Source organism: Tiliqua scincoides, chromosome 10 (genome assembly GCF_035046505.1).
Source record: "Tiliqua scincoides isolate rTilSci1 chromosome 10, rTilSci1.hap2, whole genome shotgun sequence".
Lineage (NCBI taxonomy): Eukaryota > Metazoa > Chordata > Lepidosauria > Squamata > Scincidae > Tiliqua > Tiliqua scincoides.
In genome coordinates this window covers 6,682,008-6,699,711 of record NC_089830.1, presented here as the reverse complement: position 1 = coordinate 6,699,711, position 17,704 = coordinate 6,682,008, and the positions used below count along the sequence as shown (strand labels likewise).

Below are 17,704 nucleotides of genomic sequence, written 5' to 3'. Positions count from 1 at the left end.
ACTAAAGACACCAGATGACAAAGAGACAACTTCCAGACAGGAAGTTGGCCTCCCCACCCCTCCCCACACCCAAGAGCAACAAAAATAAAGACAGCCCAGCCAGGCAGATAAGCTAGGATTTCAAGCCACAGGTGCAAAAGGCCACCAGCTGGCACCATGCCTAGCGAGCTTGGCTGGACTTCAGGAGACCTGGGTTCAAATCCCTGCTCTACCATGAAAGTCACTGGGTACCCTGATTGAGATTTTTTAACTTCAAGAATTGTGGAGAGTGAGAAAAACATGGTGGCCACACCAGTTGCATGAGCAAGTAAGAAGCATTTTGGAGAGATGTGCCCCAGCATCCTCTGTGATCCTGGCAAGGAAAGGGACTGGCAAGGGACTCGGGAGGGGGGGTAACCTTGGGTGCATCCTTGGGATCATTCTGTGCATTTGCTGGGAACAGAAGCACATCCTTTGAGAGGACACTGTAGAGTCTGGTGGAATCTGACAAGCCAGAGGGGGGTTCCACAGGCACAACTGCAAGCCTGTTGTGCAATTTCCTCTACAACATAGTTGCACTTGACTATGCACATGTGACTAAAACCTTCAACAGTCCACTGCAGGAGAAAATTGGTCCAGTTGTCAGGAACAAGCAAGGTGAGCACCCACTGCTAAGAAAAAGACCACATCCTTCAGGGCTCCAGGCAAAAGCAGGAACACTTCATTGTCCAATTCCCAAGTAAAGAAAGCTCTGCAGTACATTTATCCCAAACATGCCCTGGAGGTACATAACCAGACAGCATCCTTTTCTAAAAGGCCCTGGATTTGCACAAGGAGGAGTCATGACTACAAGGCCTATGAAAGAGGCTGAGTCACTTGCCCCACAGGATGTAAAGAGCACCACAAAGCAGCTGGAAAGGCTTCAAAGCACACTTTGCATGTGTGTCACAAAGGAGTCAGTGGAACTGTGGCTGCTAATTCAGTCCTCTCCCTTTGCATGGCATGGGGGGGGGGGGAGAAAAGTGCTGCCCAAGAATTACTCTCCCTCAGCCCAAATACTACCTGTGGCTAGACCAGATCTCTTCTACAGGTGGGTTGGGTTTCAGAGGTGGTTCATGACTGTGTTGCTGCTGCCATTTTATCTTGAGACTCAGTTATCCTTAGTAGCTGAACCGTAGCTAGGGTGTTGGGGGTCCTAGACAAGGCGAATCCCACTGGAGGTTTTGGTGAAGTTACATTGGCCAAGCTCCCAATCTTCTATAGCAGGAGTGGCTATTTTCAAGCTTTGTAATTATTTACCAGGTAGGTGTGTGCAAGCCCTTGGTTTTAGAGGCAGGCTGCCTCTGATTGCCAGGTGCAGGGGAGGGCACCGGGATGCAGATTGTGCCTGTTGTCTTGTGTGCTCTCTGGGGCATTTGGTGGGCCACTGTGAGATACAGGAAGTTGGACTAGATGGGCCTTTGGCCTGATCCAGCGGGGCTGTTCTTATGTTCTTAACTACAATTCCCAGGAAGCCTTGCAGGTCTCTTGTTATCTGGTGTGCTCCCTGGGGCATTTGGTGGGCCACTGTGAGATACAGGAAGTTGGACTAGATGGGCCTTTGGCCTGATCCAGCGGGGCTCTTCTTATGTTCTTATGTTCTTAACCAGGTATGAACCGAGAGTCCACTGGATTAAAACTTAAGTTTTAAGTTCATGGCAAGTAAATACATTTAAGAATCTAAATGCTTCTGAAATATTTAGGTTCTCAAGCATCTCTCTTGTGACTCTCAAACATCTGAAGTTTGTTGCATGTGGCTCTTAAGTTAAGCAAGTTTGGCCACCCCTGTTCTATAGGAATTCTTGTCCTCCCACACACCAGCCTACACTCCCCCCACCTGTGGCACTCTGTCTCCTCTGCCTTGTCTCACCTTGCTTCTTCTCCCTCTCCCAACCGACTACATGCTGTTGCCATACCAGTTTCTGCCCCCTTGCCAACTGGCCTGGAAAGAAAGAATGAATATGACAGCACAGCAGCAGCAGCAGCAGCACACTCTGACCAGTTGCCACCAGGAAAGAAGAGAAACCTTTGCTCCTCATTCAGCACCCATTTGCATTGGCCTCTTGAAGGCGGGTCGCATCCTGCAGGTTGAGCTGAATCCTTTACTCTTGACAAGTTGACGACCACTGAGCTAGACAAAGCACCTCCAAGTTCCAAACATTATTTCCATGGGATTCAGAAGGAACATAGGTTGGGTCAGTGGCGTAGCAAGCAGGGGGCGGGGACGACAGTGAGGCCACTGACATGACTCTGGGCCACTGACCTGAGGGAGTGCCACGTGAGGCCCAGTAAAGGTGGCAGCCACCACCTTTTAGTGTTCTGGCAGCTTCCCAACTGACCACCACCACCTCTTAAGTGTATCTCTTGGTGCCTCCAACTGGGAGGCTGCTGAAACAGTAAGAGCAATCTGTCTGCCAGTCCTTTCCTCTTGTTGAGCCTCCAAAGGAGGAGGGGGGCGGAGGCCCTACTGCGAAGCTCCCGCTGCCTCCTCCTCTGGGACAACACAGAAGTGACATCACAACACCGCATAATGTCACAATGCTGCTGCCCCAGCTCCCGGGGGCGTTAGCTATGCTGCTGGGTTGGGTGGTTTTGCTGAAGGAAGGGGACAACCCTCTATGCATAAGAGCACATCTTTGCCTTCTTTATCTTCTTTAAATATCTGAATAGCTGGAATCATTCAGAGGAAGAAAAAACAAAGCAACCCATGTGCTTGCAAAGGTAATGAGTGTGGGGGGGGGCTGAATGAAACCTTTCTCATGTCCGCCCCCCACTAAACGATTCCATTGTGAGCCAAGCTCCCTTCTTGCCAAGAGTGGGCAGGTGCTTTTCAGCCTTTTTTTTGCTGGATGAAACCACCTGGAAAATTTGCATTGAATTTCATCCCACTTCTGGCCACGGAGCTGCCTTTGTTTCTACTGTTATTATATGAAGCTGGCAAAAGGACGGCTGCTGAACAGATATGAGAGAGAGACAGAGATGGGGAGAGAGGACACTTTGGGAGGAAGATGGCCATCTTCATTTTTGAATTAACAAAACACTGAATGCCATTTCCAAAGGAAAGCCGTTCCCTTTCTTCCAACACAAAATAAACGAACAGGAAGCCCCCAGTGCCATTGCCAATACATTTCTTTTTAGTCAGTACAGACCCCTGAGAAGATGAGGGCCCTTCCTAGGGGGACTGCATTAACTTCACACTACAGAGACAGAACTGGGATGAGGGGAGGATGAAGAGGAGTATGGGGACCAGTGCAGGACTCTGTTTGAACCTGGTTTCAGTGTCACAATTCCACAGCATGGAATGCCTGGGGCATCCACTGGGGCAGGGACATGCCTCTGCGACCCATTCCCTGCTCAGCTTCCACCCCTCTCCAGTCCATGATTTGGGGCCTGCCACATTTCTGGGGCTTAAGGAGCATTAGACGTCCAAATTCTCAAGGTGTACATAGTGGCAAAAATGATGGTGTGGAATTAAAAGCATAAGAAATAGAAAAAGTAGAATAGGAAGAGAAACAACAGCCTTGCAGAACCTTCTGGATGCTTGCTGCAAGTCCTGGTAACCAGCTGTATTTTATTGTCCTGCAAGGTAATTTGCACGCTTAATCAAATAATTGGGGTGATTAGCCAATAGACAGTTTGACTGCAGATTAAAAACAGAGCTCCAATAGACTAGAACCAGCCATCTGGACTCTTTCCCTCTGCTGTACCTCAAAGACTCTTCAGAAGCTTCAGTGGGTGCAGACCAAGGCGATCCCACCGCAGGGGTAGCAACATTACCAGAGTGTCACAGCAGCATTCAGTCTTATGCTGGCTTCCCACAGTCTTCTGGATGCAAGTCAAGGTACCAAGTTTGACTTATGAAGCCCTAAAAGGACTTATGAAGGGGTCTCCTAAAAGGGGGTCTCCAAACTGCAGCATAGGGCTGCATATCCAGCCCACCACAAGATTTCAGTACCTTGTTTTTTTTTGTCAGAGCATTTGCTAATGCTTGACATTTTTACTCATTATATGTCATTTCTCAGTTTAAGCATGTAATTGTCACATTTCTCTCTTGTTCTGAATCATATCATGTTGATTACCAAAAGGCCCAAGCAAAACTAATTCATTCATTTAAATTTCATTCTTTCATTCATAAAACTGATTTTTTTTTTTTCCGGTCTGCGAAAATGTACAAAATATACAGTGTGGCTATGATGTGGCCCTTGTATTGAAAAGTGTGGAGACCTTTGGCCTAGAGGCCAACAAGCCCCTCCTAAACCCTGCACAGGTAGATGTCTAATCGTGACCAAGAGCATCTCTTTAACTGTGCAATTCATGTACTATGCCACAGCTGTCCTATCCCATGAGAATAACTGAGATGGTCACTAAAGGGGACCAAATGATAGGAAGTGCCCACCTCCACCCACTCCTTCCTCCTTCCATACTCTGAATTTTAAAAAGGAAGCGAGGACGTGTGGAGGATGGTGGGTTACAGTATTGCCACAAAGTCTTGAGCTGGCAAGCTCGACCTCTAAATCAGGGGTCTTCAAACCCCGGCCCGGGGTCCAGATGTGGCCCGCAGCAAGCCTCTTTCTGGCCTGTGGCCAACCTCTTGTCCCCTGAAAGCCTCTGGCCCACTCAACTGAACATGACCAGAACTGTGCTCTGATTGTGTCTGGAGGGTCTTGAGGGCCAGAGAAGTTGAATAAATGAGCCCATTCATTCATTTATTCACTCATCTAAGTTCCATCTCTAATTTATTTATTTAAATTTTATATTTAAATTTTTTTCCGGCCCTCCACACCACACGAGATATTTGATGCGGCCCTCTGGCTAAAAAGTTTGGAGACCCTTGCTCTAAATCAGGGGTGCCCAAACCCCGGCCCTGGGGCCACATGCGGCCCTCTGGGAGCCCCCAGTCTCCAATGAGCCTTTGGCCCTCCAGAGATTTGTTGCAGCCCACACTGGCCTGACACAACTGCTCTCAGCATGAAGGCAACTGTTTGACCTTTTTGCGTGAGCTGTGGGATGAGGGCTTCCTCCACTGCTTGCTGTTTCATGTCTGTGATGCAGTAGTGGCAGCAAAGGAAAGGCCAGCCTTGCTTTGTGCAAGGCCTTTTATAGGCCTTGAGCTATTGCAAGACCTTCATTCATTCATATAAGTTCATCTTTAATATATTCATTTATGTAAACTTATGTAAATTTATTCAAATTTTAAATGTAAATTAATTCCTTCTTTCCCCAGCCCCCCAACACAGTGCCAGAGAGATTATGTGGCCCTCCTGCTAAAAACTTTGGACACCCCTGCTCTAAATGATCAAATGAACAAAGTAATCACTTGGGGGACAAGCAAACTAGATGGCTACTCATGACTACTTCCTAAATCGTCTTTTGGCAGGGGGCATTATAGGAATGAAGGCACAGAGAAGGAGGCATCAAGACTAGCAGAGACTTAAAGCCAAAGTCTCCTGTTCCTTATCTGCCACTGGAGTATCCAGAGAGACAGAAGGATCAGCAATGTCTAGCGTGGTTCCCCCTCCACTGGCAGTCTGACTCAGGGCTGACCAACTGACTTTAAGTCAATTGGACCAATTGCTCCCTGTGCCTAAGGGCCCCCCTGCACTAGGGTAAAAATTAAAAATAAAATCAATATTTTTTACTAATCATTTCCCAGTCACGAAAACAAGTGGCTTTGTAACTATTTGCTTTTCAAAGGCAATCTACATATTTTGCTTGTTAACTTGCAGGCTTACGTGTATGCAATTTAATATTAAAATGTGCTTAGATCCATTTGGCCCATGAACTTACATGCACTTTTTAAGCACACATTTTGATTGCTTTCCATTCTAACATAGAGATAGAAAGTCTATAATAAATTTTATTTATATCTTTAACTTCCTCGGCCAATGAACCTGGGGCCTTGCAAAAAATGTTTTTAATTGGGCTTTGCAGCTCCTAAGGCCAGCTACTTGACTATAAATATGTTTAGGACAGGTCTAGCTCATTGCCCAAGTGACAGCTGTGACTGTGTAGCAACCCAGTCTTTCACCAGATGTCTCTGCCTGCATCCTCCACCTCCCTGACCACCTGTCTTCCTGCCTGCATCCTCCTTCCAGCACCACCCTCTGTGGACTGATTTCTCTGTTCAGCCCCTGGCTTCGAACTGCCTCTGGATGGACCTACCTGTGTCTCTGGCTCTGATATTTCCTCTTAAGTCCTGTTAAGGCTTGCAACAGCTCCCTGCATGCCAAACTGTGCACAGCCAAGTGCTAAGGGCAGATAACAAGAGAGCCTATAGCAGATAACCTTGTGTCAGAAGATGGGCTTCGAGGGAGGCAGGGAGGGAGCAAATGCTTATCAAGGCAGCTAGGCAGACAGCATTTTTAGTAAATAATGAGGGCCAGAAGTTTGAAATCAATGCAAAGGATGCTAGGAAGCTAGTTTAGAAACCTAAGCAGAGGAACCTGGACAAAGTGTTGGTGCAAGAGCAGCGGTTTTGCTACAGACTCCATGTGGGAGTTCAGTTCAGGTTAGTTACTGTTGGAGTGACCCCCCCCCCCCATAAAAAAAATATAAAGAGATTCTCTCCAGGACTGGAACAACTAAGCCGTCAGTGATTGGGGAGTGATGCTCTGGAGGCTGGGCCTTGCTCACACCACCCACTAAACACCTGTTGCTGCTCCAGATAGCCTGGAGGGGAGGTAGCAAGCATGGCTTATTTTTTTCTTTCTTCCTTAACACTTCCCTTCACACTTTGCAGTTCTTTTTTCCAGACTCCACAAGGATAGAGGCAAGGTAACTGAGTTAACAGAAGCAATAGCAAAAAGTTTCCATCAAAAGACCTATGCAAGAGGTCACAGCATTCTTTGCCTGTGCAAAATCTCAATACAGTATACCCCCTCTTTTTCAAACAAAGGGAGAAGTAGGGGGACCTAAAATAATGCAAGAGAAAAGATACAACATAATCTTTGGCAAGGGGTAAGCCACGATCCATCCCATCATGCACACATTACATGGGGAGCAGCAGAACATGAGGCACTTCAACAGTGGGAATGAACCAAGACAGCACCATGGCTCATGGCTCAAGAAGAGGCCCCTCTGAAGTTCCCAGTCATGGGTCCTCTGGGGAATAGGGTTGACAGATGCTTTCCTCCTATTGTTTTAACTTCCCATGAGCTCAGCATAACACGGATCCCCCTGGCCTCATCACCCTCCTGCCAAGCTCAGTTTGGCAATATTTTCACATTTCCAGGGCCGGTAAGCCCTGGAAGCAGAAGCTTCTTACTTGACTTTTCTCACTGCTCTTTCTCTCTACCATTGTGGAAAGGAGAACATTTACAATTCCAGGTTTGAATTCCACACTAGCCAGCTCAGTAAAGTAGTGCCTTCCTCATTTCCTGCCTAGTTCAAAGAGCCCTTCCCCTCGAAGAACATAAGAACAGCCCCACTGGATCAGGCCATAGGCCCATCTAGTCCAGCTTCCTGTATCTCACAGCGGCCTCACCAAATGCCCCAGGGAGCACACCAGAACAAGAGACCTGCATCTTGGTGCCCTCCCTTGCTTTGGCATTCTGACATAGCCCATTTCTAAAATCAGGAGGTTGTACATACACATCATGGCTTGTAACCCATAATGGATTTTTCCTCCAGAAACTTGTTCAATCCCCTTTTAAAGGCATCCAGGCCAGATGCCATCACCACATCCTGCAGCAAGGAGTTCCACAGACCAACCACACGCTGAGTAAAGAAATATTTTCTTTTGTCTGTTCTAACCCGCCCAACACTCAATTTTAGTGGATGTCCCCTGGTTCTGGTGTTATGTGAGAGTGCAAAGAGCATCTCTCTATCCACTTTATCCTTCCCATGCATAATTTTGTATGTCTCAATCACGTCCCCCCTCAGGCATCTCTTTTCTAGGCTGAAGAGGCCCAAACGCCGTAGCCTTTCCTCATAAGGAAGGTGCCCCAGCCCAGTAATCATCTTAATCACTCTCTTTTGCACCTTTTCCATTTCCACTATATCCTTTTTGAGATGTGGCGACCAGAACTGGAAACAATACTCCAAGTGTGGCCTTACCATCGATTTGTACAACGGCATTATAATATTAGCCGCTTTGTTCTCAATACCTTTCCTAATGATCCCAAGCATAAAATTGGCCTTATTTACTGCCGCCGCACATTGGGTCAACATTTTCATTGACTTGTCCACCACCACCCCAAGATCTCTCTTTTGATCTGTCACAGACAGCTCAGAACCCATTAGCCTATATGTGAAGTTTTGATTTTTTGCCCCAATGTGCATCAATTACACTTACTTACATTGAAATGCATCTGCCATTTTGCTGCCCATTCTGCCAGTTTGGAGAGATCCTTCTGGAGTTCCTCACAATCACATCTGGTCTTCACCACTCGGAAAAGTTTGGTGTCATCTGCAAACTTTGCCACCTCACTGCTCACCCCTGTCTCCAGGTCATTTATGAAGATATTGAAAAGCACCGGTCCCAGGACAGATCCTTGGGGCACACCACTTTTCACCTCTCCCCATTGTGAAAATTGCCCATTGACACCCACTCTCTGTTTCCTGGTCTTCAACCAGGTCTCAATCCAGGAGAGGACCTGTCCTCTAATTCCCTCTTATCTTTCCCACACCAGAGTTCCCCCCCCCCCAATGGAAAAGGCCCTATGAATGCTGTCACTTGGATTTTCAAACTGGCATTAAAAACAGAAATACATGTTCACCACTAACCCTCTTTCACTAAGTGGATGTGGCGAGAGAAGAGTGACGGGACCACTGTGTCCTAGGCAAGTGTGTCCCGGTCAAATGCGTTACCAGTATTGGACATTTACATCCATTCTTTTTGTGTTCTGGACATTTGTGTCCCAATATATTAGATGCACTTTTTATTAATGAGGATTAATGTATGATGTTTGTTTGTTGCGATTTGTTTTTTCTTATTTTTAGTTTATTACAAACAAAATAAAAAAGATGTACTTTTTCATTTTTTAAATCCAAAGGTAGGGTTGGGTTAGTGGTGAACTTGGAAACAGGATATATAACCTGGGGTTTGTTGGCTTAGGATATACAACTTGACTTAGGATATATAACATGGGGTTTGTTGCCCAATTGTAGTTTGTCTGTTGTCCAGTTACAGTAGGATGCAAATGACCGGGACATTTGAAAGAAAAGAAAAAAAAAACAGACACCAGTGACTGGGACACAATCGCCCAGTTTGCAAATACCCTGGTATATATACAGTATATATACACCAGGAAGGAGAACAGGCAAATTATTAAATTGCATTCCCATATAGTTTTATTGAAGATGATTTCAGAATTTCCATACATTTGTAGAATTGCCGCACAAGTGCAGAATTCTAGTTTTCTGCCACATATTTCAGCAAATTTAGTTACTAGTTTTGCAGCTCCCAATCTTAATGGTGCCGTGACCCACCTCGTCCTCTGTCATGGGTCGCAACACTCCTGGTAGTGCCAAGAGTGGCACTACCACTCTTTTGGGTCCTGCTGAGCCAGTGACCCACTCTACTGGCCTCCTATGGCCTCAGAATGGCCTGCAGAAGCCTCCAGAAGCTATGCTAAAACTGAAAGAACTAGCCTGTCTCCATATGACTGCAATCTTTTGCCCTCTCGGGAAATAGTCTTCCCATCAGGAAACCAGCTGCTGAACAGAAGCAAAGTCCAAGCAAGCAGAAGACCCCCAAGTTCAGGGACTTTGAAAGACTTTGCACTGAGACCACCTACAGTTGCTGTTGGTCAATGCAGACCGTGGCAGGGCAGGTGAGCTATTATGCTGCCACTACGTAAAGAGCACTTATCCATGCTGCTGCATTATGTATGTCAACAGCTAAGCTGGTATGGGCACAAAGAACCTCTCCTTCAAAGAAAGCTTGTATCGTGGTTTCATCCTTTCCACCTTTTTCACACCAGTCAGGGCAACTAAAGGGCCACATCCTGTTTTGATGCAAAGTCTGCTTTGCTTTTGGGTTCTCCTCAAAGCCATTTAGGCTAAGAGACCAGAGCCTTACACTGAGCTGAGTCAGCCTGATGGGGGTACTGGACATTCCATTAGAACCAAAGAGGTTCTTAACAGTCCCTGGCTTCCATTCCATGTGTAAACATTGTTTGAGCCAATTGCCACCAATGGTAAACCCAAAAAGACAGTCAAGAAAGAGCTATTACAAGGCAAGGGACTCTCTAAAGCAGGTTTCCCCAAATTTCCAATACCCAAGGCACACTTTGCTTGTACAAACACACAGATGGTTCAAGACCTTCCAATGACCGAGGCAGCATGCCAAATGCTTCATCTCCTCTTTCAACTTTCTGGGTGTGAAAAAAAGGAGAACGGAGCAAAACAGGAAGTGCAGAAAGGAGAGGGGGGGTGGGCTAGAACCTCTGATATACCCATCTCCTCTCCTCCACACTGCCTCTGCCATTCCACTCTTCCTTTCCAATTCCAGAATCAGTGGAAGTGAGTGCCAACACAAATCCACCACCTCCAGGATGGGCTGGCCTTGAATGATCTTTCAATCAATGACTTACTTCTGCAACATTTATACACAAAAGTGATAGAGTTCTAAAAAGAAAACAGGCAATTAACACACACACCCCGCCCCAAATAACACTGCAATAAATCAATGGCCGGATTACGAGTGGATTCAATTCCTGCTAATTGGGCAAAGAGACACCTTTTAAAGTAGTGTCCCTTATATATAGCAGAGGGAGAGAAACTGTCTCTCTTCATCCCATCAGAGTGCCTTTTCCAGTGGCTATTACCTCTTCTGCATTTTTTTTAAGATTGTGAGCCATTTGAGAACAGTAAATTCACTGATTTATTTTGCTATATAAACCACTTTATGAACTACTTTTTTGATGAAAAGCAGTATATAAACATTCATCATCATCATCAATATTCAGCAATCATCTATAGTGTCGCAAGGTTCCTACCTTGAAATCTGCCAGCTGCTGGTTGATCACTTCCACCTCCGTCCCGACCACCCACTGCAACGCTTCACTTTCTTCTGCCGTGGCCGTCATGTAGTTCAGCTCCTTCAGCTTGTTGTAGAAGTCCTTCACACGAGCCAGGGTCACGTCAATCTGCTCCAGGCGGCTCCTGCCTCTTTCTGTAAGCTTGCCGCATTGCTTATTTAAGGTCTCCAGTTCTCGTTTCAGTCCTATGAGATCAGGGCTCCCTTCGTCCTCCAACATTTGCCTGCATTTCTCTTCAGAGGCTTGGATGTCCAACCTCAACCTTTGAAGCTTGCCTAGAAACTCATGGACATCTTCAGCTTGGGACTGGAGGCTGTCCATATCCCTCCCAACAGGACCCATACTATCCAACTCATCATCCAGGTCGGTCAGCTGAGAGAACATCTCCCGGACATGATTGTTAAACTGTCCAATCCCCTCAAGCTTGCTTTCCATAAGCATGCAACATTCGTTGACTTTTTCCTTGACTGCTTTGAAGTCTTGCTGAGCAACCTCAGCTTGGCTTAGCAGATGGGATGAGTCTGACCCATCTGGAGCATCTTCCACCAGACCTCGAGTGAAGTTTCTCAAGTAATCCACTTGGGGCTCCAATGCCTGAATCACCTCCTGTTGGGCCCTCAGCTTCTCCAAGTTCTTGCTGCTGCAGGCCTGGGGGCCTAGAGCCTCATAGATCTCCAGTTGGTGCTTTGCCCCTTCTAGTTTCTTCTCAATGTTCCTAAAATTTTCTTGGAACTCTTTCAGCCTTTGTGACATTTCTTCAAGGGACCCAGTTTTCGCTTGGAGCTCCTCTGTAATGGAGTCCATCTTCCGATTGATCCCAGCTTTCTCATCCCGAATATCATCTTCATCCATTTGCGATGCGTTGATGAGGATGTCGGCGGTACTGTTCAGCATTTCCAGAAGGGACCGTCGCTTCTCCACATCGCTCAGCATGGCTTTTGACCTCAAGAGAGTGGCTTCCAGCTGCACCGGATCCAGAGTGACTTCCAACTCTAACATCTTTGACCGGCAGTCTTCTACCCAGGGGAAAAGGTCTTCTACATGACGCTGATACTTCTGAGCCTTCTGCAAGCAGTCCTTGAGTCTGGAGTGCCGGTCCGTGATCTGTTTGCTAAGCTCCTCCCAGTTTGCTTTCAAGGTGATCAGCTGGCTTTGCAAACTGGCTTTCTCCTCCCCGGGATGGACAGAATGAATCAAAGACTCGCCCTCCACCACAATCATTTCATAGGAGCCACTGTGTTGGTTGAGGCTCTTCTGGAACTCCTCCTGCTCCTGGATTTGAGACTGCAGCCTCTCCAGCTTGGCCGAGATCGGCCCACTCTGTGCCTGCTGCCTCAATTTGTCATCGAGCCAAGTCTGAAGCTCATCAAACATCTGTTGGAACTGTTGGGAACTTGCAAGTGCCGTCTGCAGCCGATTCATCCGGTCACCTGAAAATAGGAGGTGGCACTGCCATTAAAAATATGTCTAATAAACTAGGTAGGATTCTCCCCCTCTGTTTTATTTTTTTTAATGCACATTCATATTTCAGTGAAATATTATTTAGCCCACTGTGAAGTCTGCCACACCTTCATAGACAAGGCCAAGTAGGAAACTTACATGGTTGCAACTTTCCATGAATCATGCCATACAAATCACGGCAGACAATTTTTGTAAGGTGGAATGATTCTGGCACATGCCCAAAACAGGTTTCCTTTTTTAAAAAAAAAAAAATCAACAAGAAGGTTCCAGATCTTAAGGTTACACAATGGAAAAACCGGGGGAAAAATGTGCCACTTAATTTCTGCTGCATTTTTCAGGAACTGGGAAGGAAAGGAGCTTTCAGCACATGGGTATCATGTGCCAGCACCTGAACCCACCTCTTGGCAGGAGTAATTCTTCAAATGTGAGCTGAGAGATGGTGGAGGTGAGCCACCATCTTGGCATATATGGAGCATTCTCATGTCCAGTTCATGAGTTTCTCCAGAGGTTTTTTAAAAAAAAAAAACCCGCTCTACACAAGCCCATTTTCTTCACTACCATCACATTAAAACAGGTCTGCAAAGCTGACTCTTTGAGACTCTGCTTTTGCGTGCAACTGCTGTGCTAAGGCCAGTTTATGGGGAAAGGCCACAGAATGTGGGTCACGCATCTGTGTTACTTGAAAAATTTACATCCCGTCTTTTCCATGCTGAAGCAGAGGCCCAAGGCAACTTACAAAGTTCCACAATAAATGTACAATGTGTAACAATAAGTAAAACCATATTAAAAATCATTAAAAATCTTCAACTGCCATGGCTGCTTGGTACATTTATGCTTTCCAAGCATAGATGGGAAGTGTCAGCATGACCAAAACTGACGGAACAGAAGAACACTTGTACAGAAAATGGGATCGGCTGTGGTTCCCTGTGGGGTACGTGTTTGGGGGCACACCAGAATTTGCTGTGGGGTAATGTGCAAAATGGTCCCAAGAACAAGACTTTTGGCTCACAAGATGTACTGTAGGAAGTAAAAGATCCATTGAAAGTTTTTATTGCCCACACAACAAACACAGAAAGCTGCCTTGTGTTGCAGATCATTGGCCTATCCTAACTCAGCGCTACTTACACTGACTGCCAATGGCTCTTCAGTATTTCAGACAGAAGCAGTAGCAACTCGGAACCTCTGGCACCCGGGGCAGGGCGATGTGGGGATGTGGAAACGTCATCCCCTGTGACATTGCATCACCCCCACACCTGTGCCTGACACCCCCCACTTCTAGAATGGTTCCATTTCAGGGCTAAAAGGAGGTGAGAGAGGGCGGGTGGGCTCAACTACACAGTGCTTGCTGGTTTAAGCAACAAGCGCTATGTGCCCCCCCCACAGAGAGCCCAGGAAGTACCCAAAGTGCTGCAGGGGGGCTCATCAACCCCCCCATGGCCTGGCATCTGGGGTCTGCGCCTCCCCCCCGGCCACCTGCTTTGTACACCACTGGGTAGAAGTCTTCTCAAACCTAACAGGAAAGGCTGCCAAGGATCAAACTCAAGACCTGCTATGTGTTAAAGGGGTGCACTACCACAGCTACAGCCCCTTCCCAAATCTCCCCAGCAGTTGATCATTAAGTTCTGTTTCTTGACTAAACACCATCTCTGCTACCTCTGAATTCTGAGAACTGAATTGTGGCCTTGGTGACCTCTGGAAGCTTCCTTCCCTCCCTTCATACCTGCCAAATCTTCCAAGCCTTTGAGAGGGAGGGCCACCGTCTCCAAGCGCTTCTTCAGCTCGTCTTTGAGATACTGTTCTCCAATGAGAACGGAGAGCTCCTCACACAGCGCCTGAGCCTCGGTGATCTCCCCTTCCAACTGCTCCAGGTCGGACCGAATTTCGCTCGTCTCCTCCAGCTGCTGCTTCACGGCCTCCGGCTGGGTGCTGACGGCAGGCTGGCTACTAAGGCGCTGCCCGGCCAGCTTCACTTTCTCAGACAGCCCGTGAAGAAGCTCTTGGTACTGGGTGCTCTTGACGATGGCCTGGTCAATTTGGCTGGAACGGGAATTGAGGTGTTCCGTAAGCTCGGTCCATTTCTGGTTCACAGCTTGGAGCTCCCCCTGCATGTGGTCGGTGGATGGAGATGTTTCACCAGGGCTGGCCAGGATTCCTTGGGCTGCCTTGTTCAATTGGTCGTATTGCTGCTTGCGAGTCTCAAATTCCTTCAGCATAAACTACAATGGAAATATACACAGAACAATTTAAAAAACAAACAAACTATAGTTTACTATCAAAATGAGGAGCTAAAAAATACTGGCTAAAGAAACCCAGTTGATTGGGTGAACATATCCAAAGCACCAGGATGCATCAGAAGCCAACATTTAAGTACACAAACTGAAAAACATGCATGTGACAAAAACAATCAAGATGTCTTCAGAACAGAGCCAGGCATCTCCTGGTGCCTGACATGTCATGCCAAATGCTGATACCGTTTAACTCACAGAGTGCGGCTTGCTCCTTCTCCACCTGCTCCCTGGATTTGAAAAGGTAACAAGGCAGAAAAGGGAGGAGAGCAGAGGGCTAGAGTAGTGGTTCCCAAACTGTGTGCTGCAGTGCCTTATGTGCTGCGGTGCACTCACAGGGGTGTCATGGGATGTCCCTGGTCACCTCTTCTACTGGCTGTCCCAGGTGCTGCCATCTTGGCCCTTGTGAGATTTGGGTGCCACTATCTTGGATCTCACAAGATCTGAGCCAGGAAGAAGAGGCTGTGGGGGCGCCAGGACTTTGCTAAGTTTCAGAACCACTGGGCTAAAGGATCAGTTGCTTTTGTTCTTCACTCTCCTCCATTCTTCCTCTTCCACTCCAATCCCATCTTCCTTTTCAAATCCAGGAGGCGAAAAGGCAGAGAAGAGTGGGTACGATGAAGGCACAGGCTCCCTCAGGCAACCACCACAGTTGACCTGACAAAGGGACTGACCCTGATCACCTCACCGAGGAACTCCTGAGGTGTTCCAGCTTCCATCTCCAGAATTTTTTGGGAAACCAGTAAATAATGAGGGCTAAAGCTATGAATTGTCATCTTCATTCAGGAAGGCACATTTTGATGACATGCAAATGTATGCAACTTTAACTGACAGATCAATTAAACGCTAAATGAGTGTGTCAGCGGCAAGAATTTCAGTTAGTTGACAACACCGCTATAGACCATCTCCATAGTTTTCGGAGGGCCTGCAAAGGAACCACAAGAGCTGGGCTTATATCATGACTTTAGCCTTTAAAAAAAAAAATTGCTGGGAACGATGACAACATTCACAAAGTATTCTGCTCCTCTCCCTTATTTGTCCTGCTGCTGCTCAAGATCCTATAAACAAATTGCAGAATGAATGCTAGCCAGAATGGTGCTCCCCCCCCCTCCTCTACACATTTGACTGGCTACAGGCTTCTTAGTGATATGATTCATAAAAGAAAGACAGAGACAAAACAGGCATCAACTGTTAGATAAATCAAGCATTTCTGAATGAGCCTTCCCCCACCAGTGCCAGCCAAAAACCTCCCTGTGCCTTAATCACTGCACCAAATGCTGCCCTCCCATTACCCAGCAGAATGCCACCCACTGCTGCTCCTCTTCTGGACTCAAAAAGGAAGAGATGGACGGAGCAGAGTGTGGAGGATAGTGAAGGGAGGCGGATAGACCAAGGTAGCCAGAGGCAACCACCTTGGGTGGCCTCATGGAACAAGAGTTTCCTCTACTAGATACCATCATAGTGGCCCGGGGAGAAAGGAGCCTGTATTCTACTGGGAGAGCCCCTGGTTTGAGAACTCTAGGTGCCCACATAACCAGCAAGCTCAATCTCGAAACTGGATCTGATTTCAGGGTCAAATTGTAAACACTGGCTGAGGTCAATTCATGCAACTGGAACTAAGAACAGAAGAAGAGCCCGGCTGGATCAGGCCAAAGGTCCAGCTTCCTGTATCTCACAATGGCCCAACAGATGCCTCAGGGAGCACACAAGACAACAAGAGACCTCATCCTGTTGCCACTCCCTTGCATATGGCATTCTGAGATAGACTGCTTCCAAAATCAGGAGGTTGCATTGTAACCTGCGATGCGCTTTTCCTCCATAAATCTGTCCAATTCCCTTTTAAAGACATATAGGCCAGATGCCATCACTCCATCCTGTGGCAAGGAGTTCCACAAATTAACGTGCTGGGTAAAGAAATATTTCCTGATATACAGAGGGGAAGTTTGATGAACCTACAGTGCAGCCACTGCCAGGCAAACAAAGAAGGATTTGCTCCGCAGTAGAAGTACACTACTTCTACTGCTACATCTTGCAGTTCAAATGCATTTCCTAGAGGATGTCCAGTTCAAACCTATAAAGGGATGCAAACACAACTGCCTTCCTCTGCTTCTTACCTGAACCTGCTGCTTTTGTGCATTCAGCATGTTGGGGTCGATAGAGAGGGGTCCCAGGACGCTCATCATCAGTTCCTTCTCCATCAGCCAGGGGCGCAATTGGCTTTCGGCCACTTGGAAGCTTGCCAACTCATTGGCTGACTTCTCCAGCTTCAGTTGGCGCTCCGCAGTCACCTGGTTAGCCTGTGCCCACCTGGAATCTGAAAGCCAGAACAGCACCATCACCAATGTTATGGACAGATGTGGGTGTGTCCCTGTATCCCCAAATTGCTTCCACAGCCCTCACTGGCTACAGACAAACCTTCATCTCTTGTTTCAGGGACTCCCAAGAACATCTGCAGAACTTGTCTGAGCACATGTTTACACTGAGGCTCTCTGCCCTGGCTCCCCCCTGCTTCACCCCTGCCTCCTCTCTCAGTATTTGAACAGATCCTAGTTTTCGAATTTAAAGTAACTCTTCCAACATGCTCCACTTGGGTTGCCCACAACCTGCCACTCCTGGTACAGTGGCCTTCCTTATCCATGGTCTTGGCATCTATAGATTTGAATATCCGTGGATGCTAAGCCCACAGCTGGAGGCCTTAGAGAACCTCCCAGGTGTGACCAGAAGTGCTGTGTGTGACCTCCCTGGGCCTCAGAAGGCCTCCTAGATGCTTCTGAAAGGCACTTCTAATTTTCCAGCACAGGGCCCACTGCGCATTCTATTATCTGTGGATTTTAGTATCTGTAAAGGGTCCTAGAACAAGTTCCCACTGTATTTCCCATCCATTGTTTAAGGAACACAAGCAGCCCTGCTGGCTCAGCCCAAAGGATCATCTAGTCCAGCATCCTGTTTTCCACACAG

The 17,704-nt window shown here is 47.1% G+C and overlaps 1 protein-coding gene across 6 annotated transcripts in view; it reads right to left on the bottom strand.

Moving 5' to 3' along the window:
* Nucleotides 1–17,704, bottom strand: part of MACF1 (microtubule actin crosslinking factor 1) — a 270,575-nt gene that overhangs the window by 102,958 nt on the left and 149,913 nt on the right. For all 6 annotated transcript variants that reach the window (XM_066638188.1, XM_066638183.1, XM_066638186.1 and 3 more), the window contains 3 exons: nucleotides 16,861–17,060; nucleotides 14,182–14,677; nucleotides 10,959–12,430 (listed from right to left, as the gene is read on the bottom strand). In XM_066638188.1, the coding sequence (XP_066494285.1) occupies nucleotides 10,959–12,430; nucleotides 14,182–14,677; nucleotides 16,861–17,060 (2,168 nt within the window). The remainder of the gene's footprint in view (nucleotides 1–10,958; nucleotides 12,431–14,181; nucleotides 14,678–16,860; nucleotides 17,061–17,704) is intronic.